The 16,387-nt window shown below is 41.5% G+C and overlaps 1 protein-coding gene across 4 annotated transcripts in view; it reads right to left on the bottom strand.

The window, feature by feature from the left end:
* The window catches only part of plch2a (phospholipase C, eta 2a), a 121,034-nt gene that overhangs the window by 47,663 nt on the left and 56,984 nt on the right, over positions 1-16,387 (bottom strand). For all 4 annotated transcript variants that reach the window (XM_041800039.1, XM_041800041.1, XM_041800042.1 and 1 more), the window contains exons 5-8: positions 15,831-16,001; positions 9,197-9,290; positions 6,966-7,169; positions 3,295-3,415 (exon numbers count right to left, since the gene is read on the bottom strand). In XM_041800039.1, coding sequence (XP_041655973.1) covers positions 3,295-3,415; positions 6,966-7,169; positions 9,197-9,290; positions 15,831-16,001 — 590 coding nt within the window. The remainder of the gene's footprint in view (positions 1-3,294; positions 3,416-6,965; positions 7,170-9,196; positions 9,291-15,830; positions 16,002-16,387) is intronic.

Here is a 16,387-nt window from a genome sequence, read left to right as displayed (position 1 = left end):
TGACACTTATTGCCAATTTCTGTAACTTTTTTCCACTTCTTTGCCACTTTTCACCCATTTTTGCCACGTTTAAAAATAGCTTTTTGGCCTGTTTTGACACTTTTTGCTTATATTTGCAATTATTTAATCCTTTTTTTGCCACTTTTTTGCCACTTTTTGGCCATTTTTGCTACGTTTTTTTCCCTTTATTGCTACTTTGAATCAATTCAAAATGGTTGTTTTTTTGCCTGTTTTAACCAGTTTATGCAACTTTTTTTTATTTAGCCATTTAAGCCACCTTTTCTGCATGTTTTTTTCAACTTCTAAGACATTTTCATCACTTTTTTTTCACCACTTTTCCCACCTAATTTTGCTTCTGTCGACCTTTAATTGTCACTTTTTACCCCTTCCTGATATTATACATCCTTTCTCGTCAGTATAAACCAAATGATCCCACTTTTTAATCCCCCTCCCCATTTCTGCCACTTTTTAGCCAATATCAACACTGTCAACCCTTTTTACCAATTCTGACGCACGTTTTTGCCACTCAAATTTTTTATGCCTCTTTTTCCCCTTTTATCGAATTTTGCTACTTTTGAAATCCCATTTCACCACCTTTTCCACCATTTTTTTAAAAAAATTTTGAACCCATTTTATCTCTGATTTTAAAAAAGGACTTACATTTTTAAGGCAACTACATACTTTGGCACATATGAATAAAAAATACTTTGATAACAGTGACTATTATTCTGGTAAATTAAATTTGGCTAGCACAGATTATTAGAACAATGGACCACAATTTTGCTGACTTCATGGCTGGGCCCCAGAAAGCTCTCCCCTTTGTCCCCTCTTCTGGACGGCCCTGTCTGCGCCTCACTATTCTAGAATATTCATGGCTGTTTTCAACCAGCTTCAGAAACAGAGGGGTCCCCGGTCTCTGGCACCTTTATTTTGGGGGTCCCCTGCTCTAAAGAATGCTTTTTGGCGCAAGCCATGCACATTTATGGTTATGTCTATAGTAGCAGTGAGTGTGGTTCATTATCAGTACGTCATTGTTTGGCTTGCATCGTCTTGAAGAGCTGTTTCTTTGTGTCCATGCTGCTGGCTCTGAACTACATCAGTAGGATACACAAATCTTTATCAAGGGGGCAACTGGACTTGATGAGTTCTCAATCTCATTAAGGACCGCAATCAAATCCAGCTGCCCCCTTGATGAAGATTTGGATTAGAAAACAAAGGTAGCATTGCCCTTACCACTATTCCCTTGTGTTTTCTGCCCCCAACAATGCAAGAGTCTGTGGCTTTGGGCACACACTAGAGAGGACCTCCAAGTTCTCATGGTTCTCTGCCAGAAAACAGTGGGCTGCTGCCTCCTGGTGGGGAGAATGTCTTTGCCCCAAAGCAGCCCAGTGTGTCTTTGCCCCAAGTGATGGAGTTCAGGTACCTTGGGGTCTTGTTTACGAGTGAGGGTAGAAGAGATTGCGAGATTGACAGGGGGAAAAACTCTCAATTTACTGGTCCATCTTTGTCCCAACCCTCAGCTAGGGTCATGAACTTTGACCGAAAGAGAAAGATCGTGGGTTCAAGCGATCAGAATGAGATTCCTCAGGAGGGTGGCTCAGCCTCAGAGATAGGGTGAGGAGCTTGGACATCTGGAAGGATCTTGAAGTAGATCCGCTGCTCCTGTGCATCAAAAGGAGCCAGTTGAGAATGCCTCCTGGTCGTGTCCAACTGGAAGGAGACCCTGGGGTAGACCCAGAACTCACTGGAGGGATTATACATCTCATCTGGCCTGGGAACGCCTCAGAATCCCCCAAGAGGAGCTGGAAAATGTTGCTGGGGAGAGAGATGTCCGGGTTGACTTGATTACCCTGCTGCCACCGTGACCCAATCCCAGACAAGCGGAAGAAAATGGATGGATGGATAGAGAGGATAAGCTTGGTGAAATGTTGGACCATTTCTGACCTGAAGTCAGCGACCACTCTGTTCTTGGCTCCTGGTAATCTTTAAACCATACAGTTTCATATTTAGATCAAACTTTTTCATCCAGCAGGTGGAGCCGGCATCATCTGAGCAACATGTGGATGGACTTCTCTATGACAGACTTTAAAGAGCTTTTAATGATCCTCTCCACTGAGCTGGAAGATGCCTGTAAGTATGAGTGCATGTAGTTCTGTTGGTGAAGCATGCTTGTTTCCTCAGTAAAAACTGCAGCGCTAATTCAGTTAGCCTACTAGTGGACATTTCCATGTGGTGTTACCATCAAGCTAAGATGGTCCACCTTCTGAAAACTGAACCCCCTTGGAGAGCCATGCAGCAGCTGCCATGTGGTTGGAGTCACTAAAAAGGCACTGAAAAGACTCGAGTCAGTTTCCACTCCATTGTCCTCACTTCTTTAAGAGACTCTGATATGATTTATCTTTTAACAGAAGTTTTAGTGTCGGCTCATCAGGATAAACAAGACTATTTTTGATTTCTCTCTGTGGTCCGACATGTGAAGCATCTCTTAAAAGGAGCGGACCGCTCATGCAAACATCGAGGATGAGACGATTCTCAGCCGGATGATTTCCTCTCATTTTTGTCCCTGTCAGCTCTCTGAGGAGTCTGTTTTTATTCAGCGCCCTGGAAAAATCGGATCACTTTGATGTTCAATTCATCCTTTCACCCGGCTCCTTTTTAGCCAATTATCCGTGCAATACGGCGTCCGCAATTATGTTTTCAGAAACACACAGAGAGCGTGCACACAGCCAGTGTTCCTCCATCGTCGTTTTACTAGAAGAGACAGGATCTAAAAATAGAGATCGTCTCTGCTTCCTTCAGACCGTGTGCATGTCGATGGGATTATCACCTCTTGGTGCAGGAGGAGGGTGTGTGGATGCGTTTGTTTTGTCAGTGTGAGCGCCGTCTCTGGATCTCTGTGAGGTTTGTTCTTACAGATCCAGAGACAAAAGAACAACCTGAGAAATGAGTCAATAGAATAAAGTCTAGCTTGAATACACATGATTTAACCTAGCAGGGAAAGCTGTAACCACATCATAAGATGTTTCAAACATTAAAGCCATCCAACTATGAGATTGTTCTGCAGCAGGCTTCACGGTTTAACAGCCCTGCAGACTGTGTAGTGTGACACTGTAATATACACTGACAGAACACATGCACAGGCTGCTGGCTTGTTTTCCACGTGCCGTGCACACGCATGTTTTATGGTGTCAGTCACCATCAGAGGAGAGTCGATGAAACCAGAGAGTGATCTAACGGAGCGGCTGAGAGTCAGTGAATCACATTAATGAATGGAAGAGTGAAGCGGTTACGTACTCGTTCTTGATGAAGGCGTACTTGTTAATGGTCTCGATCACGTCTTTGAAGAGGATCTTTGAGGTGAGGGTGTAGCCGTGGTGGACGATAGGTTCTCCGTCCTGGCCGTCCCAACAGTCCACTGAGGACACAAAGAAAAGTAGACATCAGGCTTCTGCAGAGTTAAAAACACTGGTGATCTTTACCAACATGCACTGTTAAGTTCAAGACTGATGTGACACTGCAAACCCCCACACTGACGATAACCTGCACTCTCTAAAGTTGATGATAAAGCCCTTTTTTATCATTTGTATTTGCAGTGAGTTGTTTCAGTTCCAGCTGCTGTAGCCTAAGCAGTGCTAGTAAATACTCGTGCTCTCTTCTTCCTCCAGCCCAGCAGAACCTCTCATGCTTCAATTACAGCGATACTGACTGTGTGGCCGTTCCTCTGCTGCTGCTCTGCTCCTTGTCTCCAGGGCTCTGGACAAATTTAAGGTTAATCTGCAGCAGGAGACACACCTGGAACCTGAGTGCTGCGTGCACAGCAGAGACAGCAGCAGGCTGTACTTCAGGCTGACATCGGCACACTGCATACTTCTATGTCCCTTTTTCTTGTGCATGTTTTTCATAAAAAGTCTGTGTTTTTTTTCTTCAAGCAGACAGTAGAAGGTACCTCATTTTGGTTTAAATTGCTGCACAGCCCTGACGTGCTTTGAGCTCAAGTTTCTCCCTGCTAGAAGCGATGTAGGCCGACGTTTTTGCACCAGTGGCATGATAAAATATTACATCACAGAACCTTTGAGAATCCATAGCAATACTGATGAGCTAAAACAGTGATACTCAACGTGTGGCTCATTTGCAATGATTTGTGGATCTGAATTTGAAATATTATTTCCCCAGAAAACCTTAAAAAGGAAAATTTAAACTCAGAAATTATCCATTGCAAGTCACATTAATCAGTTTGTTTCCCACACTCACACAGCAGGCTATAACTATCAACCTCTATTATTGTCTGCATATTTCCATTGCCCTTATTTACAAGTTTTTGCTTTTTTAAATCCATTTCTACTGCATATAGCCCATTTTTGACAATTAAAACCAGCACTTTGCAATTTCACGGCCTGTTATTTCATCTTATTTCTGCCATTTTTTGCCTAATTAAGCTGTCTTTCGCAATCAAATGCCACTAATTTCCCATTTTGCCACTCTTTCATGCTTTTTGCCCATTTCCCCCAACTTTTTTTCAGATTTTTGCCCATTTTAGTCACTTTTCACTCATTTTTTTACATGTTTTTGCCACTCTTACACCATTTTTGCCACCTGCTACTCATTTTTTGCCACTTTTCACCCATTTTTGCTACTTTCTTCCCTTTGTTGCCACCTTTCTCCCAATGTTGCCACTTTAAGCCCATTTTTGCCACTTCTTTTTGTCACTTTTCTCCTCCTTTTTGACTCTTTTATCCTGCTCTTTGAAATGTTTTGCCCCTTTTTGCCCCTTTTTGCCATTTTTCACCCATTTCAGCAGCCTTTTGCAATTAAAAGCCCCTTTTTTCCTAATTTTTTTCACCTTTTTTTCCAATTTTAGTTACTTATCACTCATTTTTTGCAAAATTTTTGCCACTTTTTACTCATTATTTGGTCACTTCCCACCCTTTTTTTTTCACTTTTCTCCCAGTGTTTGCCGCTTTTTGACCACTTTTGCCACCTTTAACTTATTTTAATTTCCACTTTTCACCACTTAGATTGTGGCTCTTGCAAATGTGTTTTTCAACAATTTGGCTCTTTGGTTGAGCAGGGTTGAGTAACACTGAGCTAAAAGATCATTGATCACCAGATTGATCATACTCTCTTCACCACCAGGTAATCCTGATGACATGGGATTATGAGCTGGGGGCAGGAAGTGAAGAACAGAGGTTAGAGCTCACAGCTATTCTTTCACCATCATGTCTCGTCTAGACTTTTGTCTTTAAAAGCTTGTAAAACATCAACACTGTGGTGTATAGTCAAGCTCTATACATCTTTTTTTTAAGACAGCTTGGGCTTTAAGAATAAATCTACTACAGTAATGTCACTTAAATTTTGAAAAAGTTATAGAACTCTAAAGACAAAAGAAAAAAACAAATCGAAAAGTCAAAGATTCTTATTGATAGTGCACAGTAAACAATAGTCACTAAGCTGTTTCTTTGCAGTTTGTTCTCCCATCTTTTGGGGGCACAACAGTGACATTGGAGGACAGCCCTTCCCACAATGCATTGCATGTAAACATCGCCCTCAAAAAATATGGCACTACCCACTGAAGAAAGCCAAAGTAAATGATTGAAAATGGATTAAAAATGGATAAAAAGATGCTTATTATTGAATCTAACGCCGTGGATTTAATCTTTAAGACCCTGAAAAGTCACCGAAGTTCTCGGCTTGCCAGAACAGCATCTTTAAGGGCTACGGAGACACCGAAGGTAGCAAACGAACGGCAAAATGGTCAGCTTTCAGAGGGAAAAAAGAGTATTAGTTATTAACATTTTTTTTATACTGTATCACTCCATATTGCATATGACAACGCTGTCCTCAGAGACCCCGGGAAGACAACCAAGTTCAGGGCTCACTACACAATGTTCTGTAAGAGCTATGAATGCATGTAGAACATGTTTAGAAAGGCAAAACACAGAGCTTTCACAGGTAACATACAAGTTACTGTCTACGGGTGAGCTCTAAGGGTTAAGAATAAATGTGCCTGTTAAAGCCCAAGTGGACCGGCACGCTGCATTTATCATCTGGAATTTTCTACTTACATTGGCTATGATCCCAACACTTTAAAAAAAGATGATTTTTTTTCCCGCAGGTTAACTGATTTACCTGGCACACAGGTGACTGATTTCACCAATGACTAACCCCTAAATTCCACCAGGTATGTGTTCAGTCCGTCTCCGCTCCGCTGCACATAAATTCAGCACGGAGGACATTGAGTGGGGCAGGACATTTCTCTGAAACCAAATTAAAGTACAGCTTAAATTCCAGTATAAAATACTCCGTGTTATGAGACAAGAGCCAGATTGTGTTTGACTTTACTACATCGACAAAACAACACAATAGGGTCCAACAGAGCCTGGAGTGAACAGGTCAGCGGGATAAGGGGAAGCACCTTAATTTATAAATAGGTACGTTAGCCGTGGTAGAAGCACAAAAATCAAAATGAAAGGACAGAAAAAGCTTCTCAAACTCCTGTAGTTGCTTCTCTTGCAGCCCTGGGGGGGCGGTGTTGCTGTAACTACCAGGTGAACTCCTCTGTCTTGCAGACTGAACAGTCCTATGTCAGGCTTCAGCAGTTTGTCTGTCAGCTTTTTAAACTGTTTTTTTTCCTCTTGCTTGTATGGATCTCTACTTTGGGACAGAAAAGTAGCTAAAGAGTGTTTCTATGTTGTTTTTTTTTTTTGCATGTGGCACTAAACAACACAAAGATTTTGATTGCATCACTTCCTGCCCCCCACCTGCACTTCTCCCACTAGCAGAGCATAAACTTTGTGGACTTATTAAACTTGTGAAGCCTATAGCTGAACTTTATCTGTAAATGCAGAGGTGAAGTTTTTGTTTAGCCTCATTAGATTCATACAATTCATGCACACGAATGAAAATATCTCTTCTAAAAAGATGGAACTGTGCTGCTTGTCTTTGCATCAATGACACTAGGGTTTTACCTTCCACACAGCGGCAGCCGGCCTGCAGCACCCAGGCGTACATGTCCACCCTGGACTGAGACATCAGCTGGTCTCCCATCAGGTAGGTGTTGTGTGACGAGGCGATGAAGTAGTTGCACAGCGGCTGGTTCATGTCCTGGCTCACGTTGTAGTGGTCGGGGTTGAAAATGTCGCCAGCAGGGCTGCGCATGTAATTCGTAAAACCTGGAGGAAAAAAACAAAGAGGTTTTGATGAAACTGAGCTTCTTTAGGGTAAAGTCAGAGCAAACAAATGTTGGAACCACAATGAATCACTCTCATATGAAACATGTAAGAGGAAAGGTTAAAGTTTAAATCAAACAATGATTCAACATTACTGTTAGATGGCTCATAAATATTTTCATCTACATTTCTGTCTGTTAGAAACTTCTGATAACAAAAATCTCATTTTTATCAGGTGTATTCATCTGTTCTGCCTCCATCTTTATGAAATTCTCTGTCAGCTAAACCAAATCAAATTCTCAACCCTGGACTCGAGCGTTGCAGCTGACATGTTCTCACTGTGAGTCTGTTCTTGACAAAAGCCTCAGCAGAATGAATGCACTCTTATAAAACATTTAGAGAACAAAAACACGGATTCTTTGGAGAAGAACTGATCGACCTTATGGAGTGAAAGCAAAGCACAACTTTCACTTGTCTAAGTGACCTTGTAGAGCAGTGTTACTCAACCCTGCTCAGGTAAAGAGCCAAATTCCTGAAAAATACCTTTGCAAGAGCCACAAACTAGGTGGAAAATAGTGGCAAAAAGGGGTGAAAAGGGGCAGAGTAGGCATAAAATGGTAAAAACTGGGTGAAAAGTGACATAAATGGGGAGAAAAAAATTGGTAAAAAAAAGGCAGGAAATTGCAAAAAAGGGTTAGAAGTGACATAAAAAGATACAGGTGGGAAAATGGTCAAAGAGCAACAAAAACAGGGGAGCAGGAGGCCTAGTGGTTAAAGGCGCTCCCCATGTACGCAGGCGGACCGGGTTCGATTCTGGCCTGAGGCCCTTTAGCGCATGTCTCTCCCCCATTCTTGACCCTGTTTCCGACTCTATCCACTGTCCTCCTCTATCTAATAAATTCACAAAAATGCCCAAAAATAAATCTTAAACAAAAAAAAAAAAAAAGAGCAACAAAAACAAGGCAAAAATTGAGCAAAAAGTGACTAAGGCAGGCAAAAAGCAGTAAAAAGGTAAAAAAAAACAACAAAAAATAGGCAACGATGGGGGAAAAAGTGGCATTTATTGGCAAAAGGCAGCTTTAATGTGTGACAAGCAGGAAATAATGGCAAAAAAGGGGGAAAAACTTGCAAACAGCAGAATAAAGAGGCTTAAAGTGGTGAAAAGGGGCAAAAAGAAACAAAAAGTGGCAAAAAGAAGTGTATTAAGTGGACTAAAAGCTGTAAAAAATGGATTATAAGTGACAAAAAAATGGAAAAGGGGCAAAAAAGGGTGAAAAGGGGCAAAGTAGGCTTAAAACTGTAATAATCAAGTGAAAAAAATGGAAAGGAAAAAGAGTCAAAAAAATGCAGAATGTGGCAAAAATGGTTGAGAAGTGACAAAAAATAAGTTACAGGTGGAACAACAGGGTCAAAAAGCAGCAAAAAATTAGTAAAAATGACTAGAATGGGCAAAAAGAAGCAAAAAGGCAGAATAAAGTAGGAAAAAAGGGGGAAAAAGTGGCAATAAAAGGGGAAAAATAGCAAAATGCAGGAAAAAAAGAGGCAAAAATTTGTGAAGGAGGGTATAAACAGGATACTAATAGGGAAAAAGTGGCAAAAAGAAGTGGCAAAAATGGGCTTAAAGCAATTAAAAATGGATTTAGAGTGGCAAAAAAAAGAAAATAGGGGCAAAAAATGCAACGGAAATATAAAGATAAAAAATTAAGGATGACAATTAAAGCCAACGGTGCAAGCCTGGGAAACAAACTGATTAATTGATAACTTCTTAGGTCAAAGTTTCCCTTTTATAAAGTTTTGGGGGATAATACTTCAAATTCAGACATAAAAGAGCCACAAATCATCACAAAAGAGCCACACATTGAGTATCACTGTTGTAGAGAAGCATTTCCACATAAACGCGGCGTGATTCAGCACTGAGAGAGCACTCTGTGAGTAGCAGACACATGAATGGAGTATTCAGCTGAAAACAAAACTTCTATTGAACCTCAGAAGAAGAAATTAACACATTTAGTGGGCCGTGACAGACTTACCATCTATTCCCAGAACTCCTTGCTTCTGGTTTTCAGAGCACGGCTCAAATTTGTTGATAATCTCCAGACAATGCTCCTTGGACACCTTGGTCATCTAGAAATGAAAGAAGCCAAACACAACATTTAGAGGCTTGAAACAGAATGACAGCACATGTGAGGCCTGTCAGAACATGCATAACCAGGACAGGTAAACGACAGATCCAGCTAAGAGAGCTCTCACATGTCATCTTTGTGGCCGTCCCAGCAGAAAAATCAAACAGATTGTCGGGTGTGTGCTCTTTAAAGCCGCTCATTGATTGATAAAGGGGGAGGAGCAGTCGGATATCTCTGCTCTCTCACACTGTGACAGTGATTTTATGACACTTTAAACCATGCACGAGATCCATGTGCAGCACGGCATCCTGCTGAGACTTCATCTCCACAGGCTTCTTTCCATTTTTAAAAACATACTTAGCTGTGTGAGACTCTAAAATTGTGTTAAAGGGGCGTAAACTTAATCCCATCTCATTATAATCCGGATAAAGCTCTGCAGAGCTTTGCCCAGAGCTCACAGCCCGCTGACAAACACACAGCACTGCAAGATTTCTCTGCAATACCTCAAAGATTAGAGGGTAAACCATGCCTTATTACTGATTTTTTTCTTATTACCCTTTAGGACAGTGCTTAGATTAGGGCCCTAAAATATCCAGCCCAACCCTACTTGAGCCCGTGCATGCTCCCTCTGATAGCAGCATGTCCTGTCCCGTTATTTACAGGTCTGAGATAAAGTCCAGCTTTAATCGACGAAAGGGTTGTTTTTTTTTTTTTTTTTTTTTGCCTGAATCTGGAGCTAATCAAACTTGTGCATTCTCTGCACCCTGCGAAACCCGGGATCCCTGCTTTCTGCTACGGACTGTAGAAGAGCTTCAGATTCAAGCTACCTAACAGCTTGTGCTCTCTCATATCATGGATGTTGAAGAAAAGTCTTCAAGTATCTCAGAGTCTTGTTTCACGAGTGGGTCAGACTGGTGCAGTGTCAGCAGTACTGCAGCTGTTGTGATGATCCGTTGTGGTGAAGAGGGAGACTAGCAGTTGATCTTAGTTCCAACCCTTATCTGTAGCTATGAACTCTGGGTAATGACCAAAAGACTGAGATCACAGAAATGAGTTTTCTCTGGAGGGCTCTGGGCTCAGCCTTACAGGGTGAGGAGTTCAGACATCCAGAGGGAAGTAAGAGTAGAGCTGCTGCTCCTTTACATTTAAAGGAGCCAGGGGCATCTGATCAAGATGCCTCCTGGATGCCTGCCATTGGAGGTCTTCTGGGCACATCAAGCTGGGACGAGACCTCGGGAACATCCAGGATGCACTAGAGGGATTATGTAACCTGTCTGGACTGGAAACACCAGGGGATCCACCAGAAGGAGCAGGAAACAGTCTGGGGAGAAGATGTCTAAGATGACTTGCTCAGCATGCTAGCACTGCAAAGATGAAGGAAGGATGGATGGATGGATGGAAGGAAGGAAGGAAGGAAGGAAGGAAGGAAGGAAGGAAGGAAAGATGGAAGGATGGATGGATGGATGGATGGAGGGAGGGATGGAGGGATGGATGGATGGATGGATGGATGGATGGATGGATGGATGGATGGAGGGATGATGGATGAAGTAATATCAATATTATATTTTAGTTTCATTTAGTCTTCCTTACGAAAACTAAACTTACATTTGTCCAAGTTTTTTTTTGTTTTTTGTTTTTTACCAAAGATCTATTTTTAGCCTGTTTTTTATGATAAAAATGGTGAATTGGCATCACTATCAGCTAAAATGAGTTTTCCCAGACATGTTACAGCAGAGCTGAGAAACATGTCACATTCAGACTGAGTTTGAGGAGAAGGTCTGCACCTTCAGAAGTTAAGAGTTAGACTATGGTCTCACAGGACGGTCGGACATCTTTGACTCCCCTCAGCCTCGGGGGGAGGCTGGCCCACCCTGACCTTTTGCCGTGGGTTCAGTCAATCCTTTTCTTTGCTCAGACAAAAAACTTAACATCCAATCGTCTGTATGTGTGATTTTCTTTGCAGATGAGGTTCTATAATGATAATAATCTTCCAGATATACTGGCACTGGAAGTACACCATTAAAGATAACACTTAAAAACAGCTTCATGCTGCAATTTGTGCTTGAAGATGACAATAAACGGAGATAAAACAGGTCTTTATTATCGACTAGGCTGTTGAGAAAAGAAGATTTGATTTGGATCAGCCACCTCTACCAGATAAAGCTTTGTGATGAGGCCGGTTTTAGAATTTTAATAGATTTTATGCTGCTTGTGTTATTTTTCCTGGAGCTGGTTGTGGACGTTGATGGAGCAGATTTGGACTGTTGTCTGCCATTAACACATTTCATTTTGTCAGCAGTTCCAGGAAAAGACACGCAGCGACTCAGTTATGCATGAACTGGTGTCTTATAACGTCCTTTTCCATGTAGAGGTACAAAAAACCCAACAAACTTTGTTGTTAATGATCCCAGCAGAGCCAACTTTGCTGCCATTTGGCATTGTTTCAAACATCTCTCTTCACAGAAGCGCTTACACCTCCCTCCGCTAACAGGAGAAGGAAACGTCGACTTACTCACAGCGCCAGGACTAAACAGCGAGTTTAATTAGAGGCAAACTCAGCCTGTGTGAGAGGAGCTATCCAAACAGAGCCTCTGCTCTTAAACCGACAGTTTTTACACATTAAACAGCCCGGCTGAGTGCAAATTAGCTGAAGGAGCACACACAGGGCGTCTGAGAAGATACGAGCTGTTACGCTCATTTGCACATTTTCTTCCTCAGTCGATGGTATCATTAGTGAGGAGATGTACTTCATCCAAAAGCCCTTTATACCAGGAGATTCAGAGCTGTGATGGTACTAATGCTAATGCCTCTGTAGGGCTCTCACTGTCCGCTATTCCTCATGTTAAGCACTACTTTAGTATTCTGATGGCCGCTGGTAAGCTTTAGACATCCAGACAGTCTGATAGGCATCCTTCAGGGGATCACAGCGATCAGAAAAAAGAGTCAACAGTTCTGGAAAGAGGCAAACTGCTCCCTAAGAGTCCATCAGTCAAAGACTTTTAAACAGAATCAATCATTTTCAGAGTAAAGACCACATAAAGCAGAGGCGTCATCTCACTGGTGCCACCTATTGGCAGATTTCTGAAGTCCATCCATGGTGGTCACCGAAGTAGCAATGCTTTTCTATGCTTTTTGTGTGCAAAGAGGACATAAATGAGACTTGATAGCCTTAAAATGGATGAATTTTAAAAGATGAAACTCAGTTCAAAGATAAATATCACTCTACACAGTCAGCTTGTTCAGCTTTAGAAATGCAAACCAAATGCAGGAACTCTAGCAGGGTTTTCTGTCTGTCTGGGTGAGTTTATATCCTCTTCAGCCCCTCTATCATCTGGAGTCCCCCAGGGCACCATACTGGCTCCTGTCTTAGTCTCCCAGCACGTGCTCCTTTGGGGTTTATTCTAGGGGTGCACCGATCGATCGGCCAAAATCGGTATCGGCCTCGGTTTCCTTAATTTTGGGAGATCAGCGATCGGCCAATCCTTGTAAAATAAGATTAGTGGATAAGATCAGTTTCATATGCCTCTACCTACTAAAATGTGAAAAATGAAAGACTAAAGGAACTGATATTATTCAGCAGTTTGGACAGCAATGCTTCAAACTTTCATTTATATTTGAGAGAACTACCTCATGTGCAGTTAAAACAACAAGTTTGTATTATTTCACAGGTATTGTTCGATGTTATTCAATAAAATAAGATTGGAACATTGAAGGTGTATGCTGTCAGTTATAAAAAAATCGGTATCGGCAGGTCAGGCTTTTTAAAGATCGGTGATCGGCCAGAAAATTGCAATCGGTGCACCCCTAGTTTATTCTTATAGTAAAGTATGGAAACCAGCCCCCATAGACTGCTTACTAAGGTTGTTTGAATCTAACTGAACAGAATTTGAAATAAACTTCTATGCAGATGACACAACTTTAGCGTTGCCCTTGAAAGAGAGAGACTCTCTTCCTCAAGCTCCCTGACAGCAAAGAAGAATTTGCTCTTTTTGACCCAAAGGAAGCTGCAAAGACCGAAATACAGACCTCTCACCCCCGGGAACATTTTCTGAAAGCCTCTTTAAATTTTTAAATTTTAGGGTTTTACTGGAAAGGAACGAACAAACAGATTAACTCAGATGTAAGAGCAAGCTCTTCCATCCATGGTGAAATCCTATCATGTTTTAGTGATCCCAGAAAGCTTAGTCATGCTTTTATCCCCACATTTACTCTCAAGTATTGTCCTTTAGCCTGGTTTTACCCCTCTTTGTCTTGTGTAATGAATGCTTAAGCTTATCCTATTTGTAATGAAAACATGAATGTTTCCCACTATTTTAGCTTCCACTCAAGGGCTCTCAGCACTTTCTGGCATCGATTTTGAAATGTTATTGGTAACCAGGCCTGCTCATAGAATTATCTGGGCCCCTGAAAAACCCAGAGAATGGGAAATCTCCAGTAGTTATTTATTGACATAAAAATGAATGCATGACGGATCAGGATCATCGGCGCTAGCATCCTGGGTAATGGTTCCCTCATTCTGGACCTGAAGTGTGTCAAACTGGTTCTGGGTTCTGATGTTGGAATTATTTATTTGTGCTACTTTTTAACCCCTTTTCAACACAATTTCTGCAAAGTTCTGTATTTTTGCTGCTTGTTATCCCATTCTGCCTCTTTTTTAACCGCTTTAACCATTTTTTGCCAATTGTTGCCCATTTTTACAGGTTTTTGCCCTTTATGCCACTTTTAGGCTATTTTCCTGTTTTTAATCTTTTTTTCCACTTTTTACCCATTTTTGTAGGAATATGAACTTTTTGCCACTTTTTATCCATTTTTGTTGTTTTTGATCCTTCTAAGCTGCTTTTAGAGGTTGACTGAGCACAACTGAAGGTGGTAACTGGGAAGAAAGCAGCAGAAATATCAACGCTAAGGACAAATAAAATGCGTTTTATCTTCAGAATGTTGTGTCGTAGTGCAGTATATATTTTTAATCTTGAATAGAGATAAAAAGAGCAAATGTGCAGACAAAGAAAGGGTTACAGCTTCATACACAGTCTACTAAACATTAGTGTAAGGACAAAATGCTAGCATGCCCTGGCCCAAAGTTTGGAAAAACAACCAGCAACGTCTCTCAAACACAAGTAGGACTGATTTTCTCCAACTTTCTCCTGCAGAAATGGAAGTACCAGTGAAAAAATACAGACTTTAAATAGTCTGATACGAAGGTCCAAACAAAGAAGTACATCATTTGGATGTAAATGTAACTGTGTTGTGATAATTAGGCTGGAGCCTACAGAGCCATTATGCATACTCTTCACCTAAGACAATGTTCATTCCATTAATGTCCCCACAGATTCATTCAGAAGATTTAGTGAGTTTTAATTAAAATCCAACTTCCCTTCAGAGCTCGTCTCAATCTGCAGAAATGTTTCGCTTTAGGAGTAGCTCTCCGGGCCAGAGGAGGAAAACTGACCTCAAAGTGGAGCTCCTCCAATTTCTAACATCAAAGTCCAAAAGTCCTGAGGAGCAAACTGGAGGAAACATTCAAAAATAAAGTTAAATCAAGTTTTCTGTGGCTCCAGAGGAAGTGGTGTAAAATCTGGGTTTGGGATGATAACTAGGAGTCTGAAAATGAAAAAGTGTCTGCAGCCTGCTCCTCTTATCGACATGAGGCTCCACGCTACATTAGCCACTACTAGAACAACCAGGAATCTATTAGGAAGACCTAAGCCTGGGATACTGGACCAGCCTGACCCAAAACACCATCTAGGTTTACCGTGAATCCAGCTGAAAACGTGCATGAAGATTTCTCTGATGGAGCTAAGAAAGATTTCCTCCACTTAAGGAAAGTTCAAACACGTACGTACATCTAGGATCAAAAATTCATGGGAAAATGTTTCCTCAGGGTTCTCAAAGGCAAATGTGGGAGATTTTTGACATTTTTAACTCCATGAAGGGTTCAATTTCATGCCTGATTTACAGCAGGGCCAGGCATCTAACAGTTTTGAAGACATTTTTTAAAGTGGTACACCAGAACCATTCATATTTTTCTGCTTTACAGCAGCTATTAAACAAATAAGAGTACAGATAATGTAAATTAGAATCAAAACTTTTCAGCCTTTTTCAAAGATAACAAAATTAGTGCCTCATAATATTCTAAGACCCTGCAGGATTTGTGATTTAAGAATTTGTGATAAAAGAGCACATGGTATTTTTTTTTAAATCACAGTATATGTTTTTTTGTACTGTCCACTCAAGCTTCAGTGTGGCACACAAATCCATGACCAAAGATCACAGCTTCAGTTGCATTGTGGGTAATGTAGGCATCTAGCCTGTTTTCATTCTGTAGGAATGTGTGATTAAAATATAAAGTGAACTAAAAGTTAAATGCATCATCACTGCTCTGCCATCTCTGATGCCACTGTACCGGTTTCGACTGATTCTGTTTTAACTGTCCGTGAAGGAAAAATCACTTCTAAGGATGCCTGCAGAGAGGCTGAGAGATTCCAACTCTCGACGTCTTTCTAAAGAGAAATCAAAGAGTCAAAGTGACAACAGCGTGTACCTTCTGCTCCGTCTCCATGAAGCGGGCCAGGTCGTCAGTGTTCAGGTGGTCTTTGTGGTTGCTGTAGGTGAGCATGAGGAGGTACAGGTCTCTGCGGGTTGACATCATCTTGTAGAAGGAGCAGAACTCCTCGAAGCCCAGCGTGCCCTGGTTGTCGTCAGTGTCGGCCTCCTGCACAACAGACAAGACGCACTTTGAGTTTATTCTGTTTTTGCCACATTTGAACCTTTTATTTTCCAAACAAGTGATGCACAACCATTTCACCATGCTGCATTTCCCTTCACGTACACAGAGACCCTTACTATCTGAAGCTTTCAACAGGCAGCAGTCTCTCAAAATGATGCAGAATGCTCTTCTTCTCTCTAAATCTCTCATTTCTTTGCCTCACATGTAGATGTATGTTACCTCAGGAACATAAGGTAGCCACTGTGCATCCGTGAGGGTCTGTAATTATATTCTGTTCAATAATGCCATATTTTTTTCTCTTCCCTGACCAAACTGCACACGTCAAGCCGTCCTGATGCGTTTGTTTTGTTCTGGCGGCAGACATGCTGGAA

The sequence above is a fragment of the Cheilinus undulatus genome, linkage group 11, assembly GCF_018320785.1.
Source record: "Cheilinus undulatus linkage group 11, ASM1832078v1, whole genome shotgun sequence".
Taxonomy (NCBI): Eukaryota; Metazoa; Chordata; class Actinopteri; order Labriformes; family Labridae; genus Cheilinus; species Cheilinus undulatus.
The sequence above is the reverse complement of the archived record's forward strand: the minus strand, read 5'-3'. Positions and strand labels throughout refer to the sequence as shown.